We start from the raw sequence: 13,831 nt of genomic DNA on the forward strand, positions 1-13,831 counted from the left end.
CCTAGCTGTAGTTCTGGAGAACAGAACACAGTCGCCTAGCTGTAGTTCTGGAGAACAGAACACAGTCACCTAGCTGTAGTTCTGGAGAACAGAACACAGTCACCTAGCTGTAGTTCTGGAGAACAGAACACAGTCACCTAGCTGTAGTTCTGGAGAACAGAACACAGTCACCTAGCTGTAGTTCCAGAGAACAGAACACAGTCACCTAGCTGTAGTTCTGGAGAACAGAACACAGTCACCTAGCTGTAGTTCTGGAGAACAGAACACAGTCACCTAGCTGTAGTTCTGGAGAACAGAACACAGTCACCTAGCTGTAGTTCCAGAGAACAGAACACAGTCACCTAGCTGTAGTTCTGGAGAACAGAACACAGTCACCTAGCTGTAGTTCTGGAGAACAGAACACAGTCACCTAGCTGTAGTTCTGGAGAACAGAACACAGTCACCTAGCTGTAGTTCCAGACTGGAGAACAGAACACAGTCACCTAGCTGTAGTTCTGGAGAACAGAACACAGTCACCTAGCTGTAGTTCCGGAGAACAGAACACAGTCACCTAGCTGTAGTTCTGGAGAACAGAACACAGTCACCTAGCTGTAGTTCTGGAGAACAGAACACAGTCGCCTAGCTGTAGTTCTGGAGAACAGAACACAGTCACCTAGCTGTAGTTCTGGAGAACAGAACACAGTCACCTAGCTGTAGTTCTGGAGAACAGAACACAGTCACCTAGCTGTAGTTCTGGAGAACAGAACACAGTCACCTAGCTGTAGTTCCAGACTTGAGAACAGAACACAGTCACCTAGCTGTAGTTCCGGAGAACAGAACACAGTCACCTAGCTGTAGTTCCAGACTGGAGAACAGAACACAGTCACCTAGCTGTAGTTCCGGAGAACAGAACACAGTCACCTAGCTGTAGTTCTGGAGAACAGAACACAGTCACCTAGCTGTAGTTCTGGAGAACAGAACACAGTCACCTAGCTGTAGTTCCAGACTGGAGAACAGAACACAGTCACCTAGCTGTAGTTCCAGACTAGAGAACAGAACACAGTCACCTAGCTGTAGTTCCGGAGAACAGAACACAGTCACCTAGCTGTAGTTCTGGAGAACAGAACAGTCACCTAGCTGTAGTTCCGGAGAACAGAACACAGTCACCTAGCTGTAGTTCCAGACTGGAGAACAGAACACAGTCACCTAGCTGTAGTTCTGGAGAACAGAACACAGTCACCTAGCTGTAGTTCCGGAGAACAGAACACAGTCACCTAGCTGTAGTTCTGGAGAACAGAACACAGTCACCTAGCTGTAGTTCTGGAGAACAGAACACAGTCGCCTAGCTGTAGTTCTGGAGAACAGAACACAGTCACCTAGCTGTAGTTCTGGAGAACAGAACACAGTCACCTAGCTGTAGTTCTGGAGAACAGAACACAGTCACCTAGCTGTAGTTCTGGAGAACAGAACTCAGTCACCTAGCTGTAGTTCCAGACTTGAGAACAGAACACAGTCACCTAGCTGTAGTTCCGGAGAACAGAACACAGTCACCTAGCTGTAGTTCCAGACTGGAGAACAGAACACAGTCACCTAGCTGTAGTTCCGGAGAACAGAACACAGTCACCTAGCTGTAGTTCTGGAGAACAGAACACAGTCACCTAGCTGTAGTTCTGGAGAACAGAACACAGTCACCTAGCTGTAGTTCCAGACTGGAGAACAGAACACAGTCACCTAGCTGTAGTTCCGGAGAACAGAACACAGTCACCTAGCTGTAGTTCTGGAGAACAGAACACAGTCACCTAGCTGTAGTTCTGGAGAACAGAACACAGTCACCTAGCTGTAGTTCTGGAGAACAGAACACAGTCACCTAGCTGTAGTTCTGGAGAACAGAACACAGTCACCTAGCTGTAGTTCTGGAGAACAGAACACAGTCACCTAGCTGTAGTTCCAGACTTGAGAACAGAACACAGTCACCTAGCTGTAGTTCCGGAGAACAGAACACAGTCACCTAGCTGTAGTTCTGGAGAACAGAACACAGTCACCTAGCTGTAGTTCTGGAGAACAGAACACAGTCACCTAGCTGTAGTTCCAGACTGGAGAACAGAACACAGTCACCTAGCTGTAGTTCCAGAGAACAGAACACAGTCACCTAGCTGTAGTTCTGGAGAACAGAACACAGTCACCTAGCTGTAGTTCTGGAGAACAGAACACAGTCACCTAGCTGTAGTTCTGGAGAACAGAACACAGTCACCTAGCTGTAGTTCTGAAGAACAGAACACAGTCACCTAGCTGTAGTTCTGGAGAACAGAACACAGTCGCCTAGCTGTAGTTCTGGAGAACAGAACACAGTCGCCTAGCTGTAGTTCTGGAGAACAGAACACAGTCACCTAGCTGTAGTTCTGGAGAACAGAACACAGTCACCTAGCTGTAGTTCTGGAGAACAGAACACAGTCACCTAGCTGTAGTTCTGGAGAACAGAACACAGTCACCTAGCTGTAGTTCCAGACTGGAGAACAGAACACAGTCACCTAGCTGTAGTTCTGGAGAACAGAACACAGTCACCTAGCTGTAGTTCTGGAGAACAGAACACAGTCACCTAGCTGTAGTTCTGGAGAACAGAACACAGTCACCTAGCTGTAGTTCTGGAGAACAGAACACAGTCACCTAGCTGTAGTTCCAGACTGGAGAACAGAACACAGTCACCTAGCTGTAGTTCTGGAGAACAGAACACAGTCACCTAGCTGTAGTTCTGGAGAACAGAACACAGTCACCTAGCTGTAGTTCTGGAGAACAGAACACAGTCACCTAGCTGTAGTTCCGGAGAACAGAACACAGTCACCTAGCTGTAGTTCCAGACTGGAGAACAGAACACAGTCACCTAGCTGTAGTTCCAGAGAACAGAACACAGTCACCTAGCTGTAGTTCCAGACTCTATATAGCATTCGATTCAATTGTGGAATAGTTCTCTGGCTACGCGGGACTATGTGAAGGGAGATGTATGTTTCTTTGTTTTACCTCAGTGAGGGCCATGGTTGGTTGCCTGGGGAGGAAGAGGGCGGTGAGGTCAGCCTTCATCTGGTCTTTCTTCTCCGCATCCTTCTTCACCTGGGGAGGGGAGACACACACACACACACACTCTATTTGCACACTGAATGCTGCTGTGGGTAGATCTATAGGAGATGACCTTAATATGATAAGCACTTTTCACATTTTACTGTATTATCTCGTGCCTAATGTCTATGCACATGCACCTTTTATGACCTATCGCAGTTTAACGCCTGCACTTTAATGGTTGTGTGCACCTTTGTACTCTGGTATCTGCTATGTGAACTGTTTGTTTATTTGTACTGTGTCATTGTTTAATGTACTGTCTATGCTGCAACCCAATTTGCCCTTCGGGGACACTAAATAAACTTGAACCTTGAACTTGAACTTGAACTTGAACACACACACACACACACACACACACCAAGTTGACCATGAAATTAGAGTTGTGTTTGTCAGCCGAGTTGACTGATTTACAAGCCACGACACATTCCTAGTCTGTTGGTCCCCCACCATGCTTACCTTGCCCAGTAGATTATCTTTAGATTATCTTACCTTGCCCAGTAGATTATCTTTAGATTATTTTACCTTGCCCAGTAGATTATCTTTTGCTTTCTGTTCTACATTCTCAGCTGCTCGTGTGTAGTCCACCTTCAACACGTCGTCCCAGTTCTTAAACTTAGACTTGTACACCTTGAGGAGAAGCAGAGGAGGAGAAGAAGACAATTAGTCACTTAACGCTGCAATTCATTACAGGATGCTACAGCTAACGGACGGTAAATAATATCATACTATAATTCTAACAATGTCTGAATGAATGAATGAATGAATGAATGTCAGAAACACCGCCGTATCTCCTCACTGCCTGCACCAATCACGCCCACAGGCATGGACCATAATTATATGGAGGTCTTAACGGAGCCCTTTTTTTCGATTTGACACATTAATGATTAATAATGAATTTATTAGTGAATTAAAAATGCGAAAACGCACCCAGGGCTCAGTACCCCGTCGCGGCCACAAGGGGGAGGGGGGATATCTCACAACGGGTAAGGGCTAGTACTATTAATTCTGGATTAATAGACATTGAAAGAAACCCAAGATTTCCCGGGCGGATTGGCACACGAGGGTGCAAAGCAATATTTGCGGGCTTGGCATAGATTGGGTCAACGTTACCTGGCACTCGGTGCCCTCCAGGTTGCGGGTCACGGTGGCGTGTTTGGGTCGGTGCAGCATGGAGCAGATCTCCTGGCCCAGCTTCAGAGCGGCGGCGCGCACCAGGCGGGGAGACTTCCGTCCGATCCAGATGAAGACGTCCGACCAGCAGTCCAGGATGTACACGCCCTTGGTGTCCAGGAGAGACTGCAGCTGCACACGGAGGACGGAGGGAGGGAGGTTTACGTCGGATTGTATGAAAATGAGCTAAGAGAGACCCTACGAGTGTTTCTTTAGAGAGACCCTACGAGTGTTTCTTAAGAGAGACCCTACGAGTGTTTCAATAACAGGAGAGGGGGAGAGAGAGAGAGAGGGACACGGAGAGGTAGGGAAATGGAAATCCCGTTTTAACAAACCGATAGTCTACATTTAGAGCTGCCAGCTGCAACTAGGGATGTTTAATAGTTCATTGTTAATCGGCGTTAAGAAATTATTCAATGAAACTTCTGCAGGTCTATCATTGGGTAGCCTGGAAGTCACCTATGCTTTTTATGGCATAGTTTCTCCCGGCAGGATCCGCCGGGAGAAACTATGCGCAGCTGCGCGACAGCGACATGAGACTAATTACTTAGAGCGACAGGGAGAGAGAGGAGCGTGTGTGTGTACATGTGTCCGTGTGTATGTCAATTTAACAAAGGTGCAGACGATCAGAAATCAGCAGAGAGTGAGCAATGTTTGCGCTACTCTATGCCGAGTTGAAGTGGACTCAGACCCAGACTGTTTTTTCCTCCCTGGAAATAAAAACGTCTGGGTTTTCGAGGCTAATCATTGGGTGGTTTTCTGTGAATGGTGCGACTGAGGAACGCACATGTGGGCCGGTTAAAAAAAAAAGAGTCCCTCTCTCTTTGCATTGTGATGTGACAGGCAAGACAGACAGTGCACATCTATAAGGTTATCAATGATCAATTCATGAATTCATCCATAATCGACATCCCTAGGCAGCAACTAGCATTTGTTTTTACTATCATATATATTTTGGTGAAGTTGTAAATAGCACATATGAGACCTTTTTCACGTGATACATTACTAAACCTACAATTAAATTACTGCAGTTGATTTGCATGGTTAATCGATAAGTCAAATGTCTGTGTATCTGAAATGACTAGTACACTTCATCTTGAGAGAATGAGGTATTTCCTGAGAAACAGGGAGAGACAGTTTGATAAGGTTTGGCTGCCCCCTTGTCCATTACCTGAGTAGAAACAATTAATAGACAGGATACCATTGATATGGTTGACTGTACGCCATTTTCTTTTCAGATGTTTTCCATGAGCATTTCTATCATCTTATTATATAGTATGCAGTGTCACTGAACAGTATGGGTGGGAGGGTTAAGGGATTTCTTTATCTTTTTTTACTTGTTTTTTTTTTTTTTTTTTTTTTTTTCTTCTTCTATATAATAAAAAAAAAAAGAAAATGTATTTCATATCATAATTGTTTGTAAAAATGTATAATCTGTTCAATAAAAACATACCGGTATTTGACAAAAAGAAATGCATCTGCATCTACAAAACACCATACTCTGCCCCACAGTGAGCGTCCAGCAGAGGTACTGTAACTACTGTAACTACTACTGTACCTACCAGTCTGAGCTCTGGCACCGTGTCCAGTTTGACCTTGGCGTTTTTGTGTTCCACAGACAGCTTGTAGTTGATCTGAGGCAGCTCCAAGTAGCCCAGACCCAGACCCACCTACACGCACACGCACACACACACACACACACACACACACACACACACACACACACACACACACACACACACACACACACACACACACACACACACACACACACACACACACACACACACACACACACACACACACACACACACACACAAATAAACAGGTAAGTTAATGCACAGTAGTAGAGCTCTTCACCGATTTTCTTAGAATCGACCTCAGCTCAAAATGGGTTAATCATTTCCAAGTTGAATTTATTTCATGTTGAAAATAGTGGAAATGGCAGAAGACAAAAATGCGTCACAGAGGCAAAAGCGCTACAGACTGCACCACCCATAGTTGTTTTCATGTTTTTTTTTGTTGTTTTTTTTACCTTATATAGTTTGGGTCTGACGGGGGAGAAGTCGTCCGGCACGTGCTTCCGGATCTCGTCGGGCTGTCCTCCCAGAACCTCCCAGTAGCTGGGAGGCTCCTGGTTCTGGACCAGAGTGCTGATCTCCGCCTTGCCCTTACGCTCGTTCTTATTGATCTTCTCGGCGAACAGCCTTTAGGGATGACAACGGTACATGTAAATCACTAACTGAACAGCCTTTAGGGACGACAACAGTACATGTAAATCACTAACTGAACAGCCTTTAGGGATGACAACGGTACATGTAAATCACTGTAACTGAACAGCCTTTAGGGATGACAACGGTACATGTAAATCACTAACTGAACAGCCTTTAGGGATGACAACGGTACATGTAAATCACTGTAACTGAACAGCCTTTAGGGATGACAACGGTACATGTAAATCACTGTAACTGAACAGCCTTTAGGGATGACAACGGTACATGTAAATCACTGTAACTGAACAGCCTTTAGGGATGACAACGGTACATGTAAATCACTAACTGAACAGCCTTTAGGGATGACAACGGTACATGTAAATCACTGTAACTGAACAGCCTTTAGGGATGACAACGGTACATGTAAATCACTGTAACTGAACAGCCTTTAGGGATGACAACGGTACATGTAAATCACTAACTGAACAGCCTTTAGGGATGACAACGGTACATGTAAATCACTAACTGAACAGCCTTTAGGGATGACAGCGGTACATGTAAATCACTAACTGAACAGCCTTTAGGGATGACAACGGTACATGTAAATCACTGTGATTGAACAGCCTTTAGGGATGACAACGGTACATGTAAATCACTAACTGAACAGCCTTTAGGGATGACAACGGTACATGTAAATCACTGTAACTGAACAGCCTTTAGGGATGACAACGGTACATGTAAATCACTGTAACTGAACAGCCTTTAGGGATGACAACGGTACATGTAAATCACTGTAACTGAACAGCCTTTAGGGACGACAACGGTACATGTAAATCACTGTAACTGAACAGCCTTTAGGGATGACAACGGTACATGTAAATCACTGTAACTGAACAGCCTTTAGGGATGACAACGGTACATGTAAATCACTGTAACTGAACAGCCTTTAGGGATGACAACGGTACATGTAAATCACTGTAACTGAACAGCCTTTAGGGATGACAACGGTACATGTAAATCACTGTGATTGAACAGCCTTTAGGGATGACAACGGTACATGTAAATCACTGTAACTGAACAGCCTTTAGGGATGACAACGGTACATGTAAATCACTGTAACTGAACAGCCTTTAGGGATGACAGCGGTACATGTAAATCACTGTAACTGAACAGCCTTTAGGGATGACAACGGTACATGTAAATCACTGTAACTGAACAGCCTTTAGGGATGACAGCGGTACATGTAAATCACTAACTGAACAGCCTTTAGGGATGACAACGGTACATGTAAATCACTGTAACTGAACAGCCTTTAGGGATGACAACGGTACATGTAAATCACTGTGATTGAACAGCCTTTAGGGATGACAACGGTACATGTAAATCACTGTAACTGAACAGCCTTTAGGGATGACAACGGTACATGTAAATCACTGTGATTGAACAGCCTTTAGGGATGACAACGGTACATGTAAATCACTGTAACTGAACAGCCTTTAGGGATGACAACGGTACATGTAAATCACTAACTGAACAGCCTTTAGGGATGACAACGGTACATGTAAATCACTGTAACTGAACAGCCTTTAGGGATGACAACGGTACATGTAAATCACTGTAACTGAACAGCCTTTAGGGACGACAACGGTACATGTAAATCACTGTAACTGAACAGCCTTTAGGGATGACAACGGTACATGTAAATCACTAACTGAACAGCCTTTAGGGATGACAACGGTACATGTAAATCACTGTAACTGAACAGCCTTTAGGGATGACAGCGGTACATGTAAATCACTAACTGAACAGCCTTTAGGGATGACAACGGTACATGTAAATCACTAACTGAACAGCCTTTAGGGATGACAGCGGTACATGTAAATCACTGTAACTGAACAGCCTTTAGGGATGACAACGGTACATGTAAATCACTGTAACTGAACAGCCTTTAGGGATGACAGCGGTACATGTAAATCACTGTAACTGAACAGCCTTTAGGGATGACAACGGTACATGTAAATCACTGTAACTGAACAGCCTTTAGGGATGACAACGGTACATGTAAATCACTGTAACTGAACAGCCTTTAGGGATGACAGCGGTACATGTAAAATCACTGAAACTGTACAGTACATGTGTAAATCACTGTGATTGTGAGACATGTGTGTCACTGCCCAAACTCTACTATGCTCAAAGCTAATTGTAAGCATTCCATTTATCCCATTCTGACCTGAGATCATAATATCACTATAAATGTTCTTCTACATCCTGACAGTTTTCTGAAAAAGCTATGTTTCTATGTGTCAGTCGTTCTTCGATTTTTCAAAAAATAGCAGATCTACAAGCTCGTAGCGCGCCACTCGGTGGCGCGCTATGAGCTTGTAGATCTGCTGTTTTTCAATAGCTAAAGCGCTACGAGCTTGTAGAATGAGGTCCTCAGGTCTTAATCATAGCTAAAATCTCATCATAATTGATTGTGTGTGTGTGTGTGTGTGTGTGTGTGACGTGCGTGCTAACCGGGCTTTGGTGGTACCACTGAGTGTGGCGTTGGCTCCTCTCCAGATAAAGATTTCCAGGCCATTGTCCAGCAGGAAAACAAACCTACGGACGGAGGGACATAAAGAAAATAATAATAATTTAGATTTAGTCAGTCTTTTGAATAAAACTGTGTGTGCATGTGTGCGTGTGTGTGTGTGTGTGTGTGTGCGCATGCGTGTGTGCGTGTGCGTGTGTGTGTGTTACCGTGGGTCCAGGGACGAGGCCTTCAGGGGAACAGACTCTAACCGGATGTTCTTCTTGCCATAAACTCTGTACAGCCTGGAGGAGGAAGAAGCAAAGGGTTAACCATCTGGTTAAAGAACACTATGAGATTATACAGTAGATGGAGGACGAAATCAGGACATGCGAATCCCTTGACTCCTTCAAAACCGCTCTCAAAGGGCACCTACGGACGGCTGCAATTAGAGACTGGCCCCCGTAAAATCTGAATCCAGATTCAGATTTTGGGCCAGGAAATGAATCCCAATGCATTTTTCCCCATAGGCTTTTCCTAAAGTATTTATTTAAAGACGGTTACGCCGCGGACAAAGCCAACTCGGATCGTGACAAATCATGACAATGAACACAATGTTTTGGGCCGATCAAATAATTTATAAGAAGAAAAACAAAACAAATAGTGTTGTCTCCTGACTTTATTTTCTTCTTTCTAATGATTTGATCGGCCCCAAAATATTGTGTTCATTGTCATGATTTGTCACGATCAGAGTTGGCTTTGTCCGCGGCGTAACCGTCTTTAAATAAATACGTATGGGCAAAACACATTGGGATTAATTTCCTGGGCCTGGCGTCGTCATGAAAGGGGGAGGGACTGCGACGCTCTATAGCAGCACCACTGACTCCGTTTGATCAGAATGGAACGGAGCCTTCATTAGCATCATCGCTAACGGAAGCTAACGGAAGGGGCCCCATTTCTCATGACAAATTTTGCAAGTTTAGCGCTTCACTAAAAACGCTCACCTGACAGTGTAGTGTGTGTCCTCCACAGTGTAGAAGGTAAAACACTCACCTGACAGTGTAGTGTGTGTCCTCCACAGTGTAGAAGGTAAAACACTCACCTGACAGTGTAGTGTGTGTCCTCCACAGTGTAGAAGGTAAAACACTCACCTGACAGTGTAGTCTAGTGTGTGTTTTCTCCACAGTGTAGAAGGTTAAACGCTCACCTGACAGTGTAGTGTGTGTCCTCCACAGTGTAGAAGGTAAAACACTCACCTGACAGTGTAGTGTGTGTCCTCCACAGTGTAGAAGGTAAAACACTCACCTGACAGTGTAGTCTAGTGTGTGTTTTCTCCACAGTGTAGAAGGTTAAACGCTCACCTGACAGTGTAGTGCGTGTCCTCCACAGTGTAGAAGCCACTGGCTGTTCCTCCCTCGATGTAGGAGATCTCGTTGTCAAAGACCTACAATAATCACACATGGACACTTTTAACCCATTCGTGAAAACGAAGCTATGATGACTGAAACTATGACTAAATATGATATACAAATATTTTGTCAACAAAAATAAAACTAGACTAAAATTTCGTCGGCGACGAAAAATGTTTCGCCGACGAAAACTAAATGAAAACTAAGCTATGATGACTGAAACTATGACTAAATATGATATACAAATATTGTGTCAACAAAAATAAAACTAGACTAAAATTTCGTCGGCGACGAAAAATGTTTCGCCGACGAAAACTAAATGAAAACTAAGCTATGATGACTGAAACTATGACTAAATATGATATACAAATATTGTGTCAACAAAAATAAACCAGACTAAAATGTTCGTTGACGGACATTTTTCTTCAACGAACATTTTGGACACGGCCCTTCCTACCTACTAGAGCTGCCAACGAATATTCTATATCCGAATATAGTTTCGAATCAAAAAAATTAATGAATAACCGAATATATAAAATTAAGGTTTGAATTAAAAATATTAATAACAAATATTTTTTTAATTTATTATTATTATTAGTTTTCGGTGCCATGGGTAAGCGTTGTGACTTGTGAGCTTGTAGATTAGTTATATTTGCCACGCGACACGCCGACAACGGCATACATTGAAGAATAAATCAGCTGCCTCGCAAACTCTTCCTAAACACAGACTATACAGCGCAGCCTGCGTCTGGGAGCAGTTCTGATTGGCTGCCTCGTCTCCAGCCATGTTGCCTCAGAATTCTTTAGGGTCACTAATTTGAGCATAACAGCGGAGGCAGCTAAAAAGTTTCTTAACGTCAGCAGCAGACCCACAGTCCACAGATAATAATAATGCAGCTGGTAATTAATTGATTTAATCAATTTGGGCTTGTTAGACAACACACAGATCTATCACTCATCAATCTTCAATCATGAAGCGACTTTATCCTTCAGGAAATTATAAAAAGATAAATAAAATGTGTAAGGATGAAATGTGGTGCCCCGGCAGCAGCAATGCAGTGTTCTGTTCTGTGAATTAATACTGCCTCCGTGCCTCGTTCTGATAAGGCTGTGTGGTAAGATTGCTCATTTAAAAAAAATGTCGGTGAAGTTTGACTGGAGAAGGGAGAATGCATGAGTTGTGTTTTCAGCAGCACCAATGCGCGGAGAGAGAGAGAGAGAGAGTTGCGCCAGTTTGCGAAATCCGAATGGCTCGAATTGCTCGAATCCACATGGGTTTTTAAAACGAATATCCGAATCCAATTTTTGGACAATTTACGGCAGCACTACTAAGTTAACCCATTCTGGCCGGGAACCCGTGTTGGTGTTAGCATCATGTCATGCTTTAGCTATTGAAAAATAGCAGATCTACAAGCTCATAGCGCACCACCGAGTGGCGCGCTACGAGCTTGTAGGTCTGCTATTTAAAAAGAAATCCAAGAACGACTGACATTTTTTAGAATCTGATCTCAGGTCAGAATGGGTTAATCAGACCAGTGTGTGTGTTCAGTGGAAACCTCGTATGAATCTGATCTCAGGTCAGAATGGGTTAATCAGACCAGTGTGTTGTCCAGTGGAAACCTCGTATGAATCTGATCTCAGGTCAGAATGGGTTAATCAGACCAGTGTGTGTGTTCAGTGGAAACCTCGTATGAATCTGATCTCAGGTCAGAATGGGGTAAATATATATTTCAACGTACGGCGCTGAACTCGTCGCTCTCGTCGCCCATCTCCTCGCGGATGGTCCTGCACTCGGCGCCCAGGAAGTTGCGGAGGTTGACGGCGTGTATGGCGGCGCCCGCCTTCTTGTCCAGCGTGGCTTCCTGTCCGATCCAGTAGAAGATCTGCCAGTTCAGCGCTCCGTTGTCGTCCAGGAAGGTCTGCGTTGGGGGACAGAGATAGATGTTAACCCATTCTGACCCGAGATCAGATTCTATAAATCCTTGACAGTAAAGGAAAAGGAGGGGGGAAAAAAAGGAACGCAGCGCCACCTTGAGGACGATGTAGCAGTCGGCCTCGTAGAACTTCCCGTGGAACGTTTCCTCCACCTGCATCGGGATGAAGTTCTCTATCTGCCAGATGGACACCCCGGGAACCTGCAGGGACAAGACAGACGTTTAGGGACAAGAGAGACGTTTAGGGACAAGACAGGCGTTTAGGGACAAGACAGACGTTTAGGGACAAGAGAGACGTTTAGGGACAAGAGAGACGTTTAGGGACAAGAGAGACGTTTAGGGACAAGAGAGACGTTTAGGGACAAGAGAGACGTTCAGGGACAAGAGAGACGTTCAGGGACAAGAGAGACGTTTAGGGACAAGAGAGACGTTTAGGGACAAGACAGACGTTTAGGGACAAGACAGACGTTTAGGGACAAGAGAGACGTTTAGGGACAAGAGAGACGTTTAGGGACAAGAGACACGTTCAGGGACAAGAGAGACGTTCAGGGACAAGAGAGACGTTTAGGGACAAGAGAGACGTTTAGGGACAAGACACAGATGTTTAGGGACAAGACAGACGTTTAGGGACAAGAGAGACGTTTAGGGACAAGAGAGACGTTTAGGGACAAGAGACGTTTAGGGACAAGAGAGACGTTTAGGGACAAGAGAGACGTTTAGGGACAAGAGAGACGTTTAGGGACAAGAGAGACGTTCAGGGACAAGAGAGACGTTTAGGGACAAGAGACGTTTAGGGACAAGAGAGACGTTTAGGGACAAGACACAGACGTTCAGGGACAAGACAGACGTTTAGGGACAAGAGAGACGTTTAGGGACAAGACATAGATGTTTAGGGACGGGACAAGACACAGACACAGATGTTTAGGGACACGACACAGATGTTTAGGGACAAGACACAGACGTTTAGGGACGGGACAAGACACAGACACAGATGTTTAGGGACACGACACAGATGTTTAGGGACAAGACACAGACGTTTAGGGACGGGACAAGACACAGACACAGATGTTTGGATCCAGTGTGTATTTAGTATTGCTTCAATGTTAACGTTAAGCCACGGTGAATTGAGACACGTGAGATGTATCACTTTGCACATGCACACAAGCACACGCACACAAAGCACACGCACCTGCCCAATGTCCTCCAGATAGAACTCTGAATAGTCCAGAGCAGGTTTCTCCAGGCTCTTGTCCCAGCGTCGAACCTTCAGGCTGGCGTACTTCAGATCGCCGTTCTCCTGTAACTAAAAAAAAAACACAGACGTCACTTCAATTTTATGTCGACTTGGATAGTATTTTAGACGGACTTATACGTTACGTTACGTAGACAGCACTAGAATTGCATTTTATGTAGGAAAGGAAAGGTACCATGTTTACCCAGGGTAACTGGACTAAGGAAAGGAAAGGTACCATGTTTACCCAGGGTAACTGGACTAAGGAAAGG

The 13,831-nt window shown here is 44.6% G+C and overlaps 1 protein-coding gene across 1 annotated transcript in view; it reads right to left on the minus strand.

Annotated features, from left to right (window-relative positions):
- Positions 1-13,831, minus strand: part of LOC308326526 (protein flightless-1 homolog) — a 56,325-nt gene that overhangs the window by 21,328 nt on the left and 21,166 nt on the right. The window contains exons 12-22 of the mRNA XM_080779452.1: positions 13,518-13,631; positions 12,425-12,529; positions 12,134-12,313; positions 10,347-10,429; positions 9,216-9,290; positions 8,991-9,074; positions 6,296-6,467; positions 5,823-5,930; positions 4,201-4,392; positions 3,613-3,717; positions 2,995-3,084 (exon numbers count right to left, since the gene is read on the minus strand). Coding sequence (XP_080635578.1) covers positions 2,995-3,084; positions 3,613-3,717; positions 4,201-4,392; positions 5,823-5,930; positions 6,296-6,467; positions 8,991-9,074; positions 9,216-9,290; positions 10,347-10,429; positions 12,134-12,313; positions 12,425-12,529; positions 13,518-13,631 — 1,308 coding nt within the window. The remainder of the gene's footprint in view (positions 1-2,994; positions 3,085-3,612; positions 3,718-4,200; positions 4,393-5,822; positions 5,931-6,295; positions 6,468-8,990; positions 9,075-9,215; positions 9,291-10,346; positions 10,430-12,133; positions 12,314-12,424; positions 12,530-13,517; positions 13,632-13,831) is intronic.

The sequence above is a fragment of the Protomyctophum bolini genome, assembly GCF_963924005.1.
Source record: "Protomyctophum bolini genome assembly, chromosome: 13".
Taxonomy (NCBI): Eukaryota; Metazoa; Chordata; class Actinopteri; order Myctophiformes; family Myctophidae; genus Protomyctophum; species Protomyctophum bolini.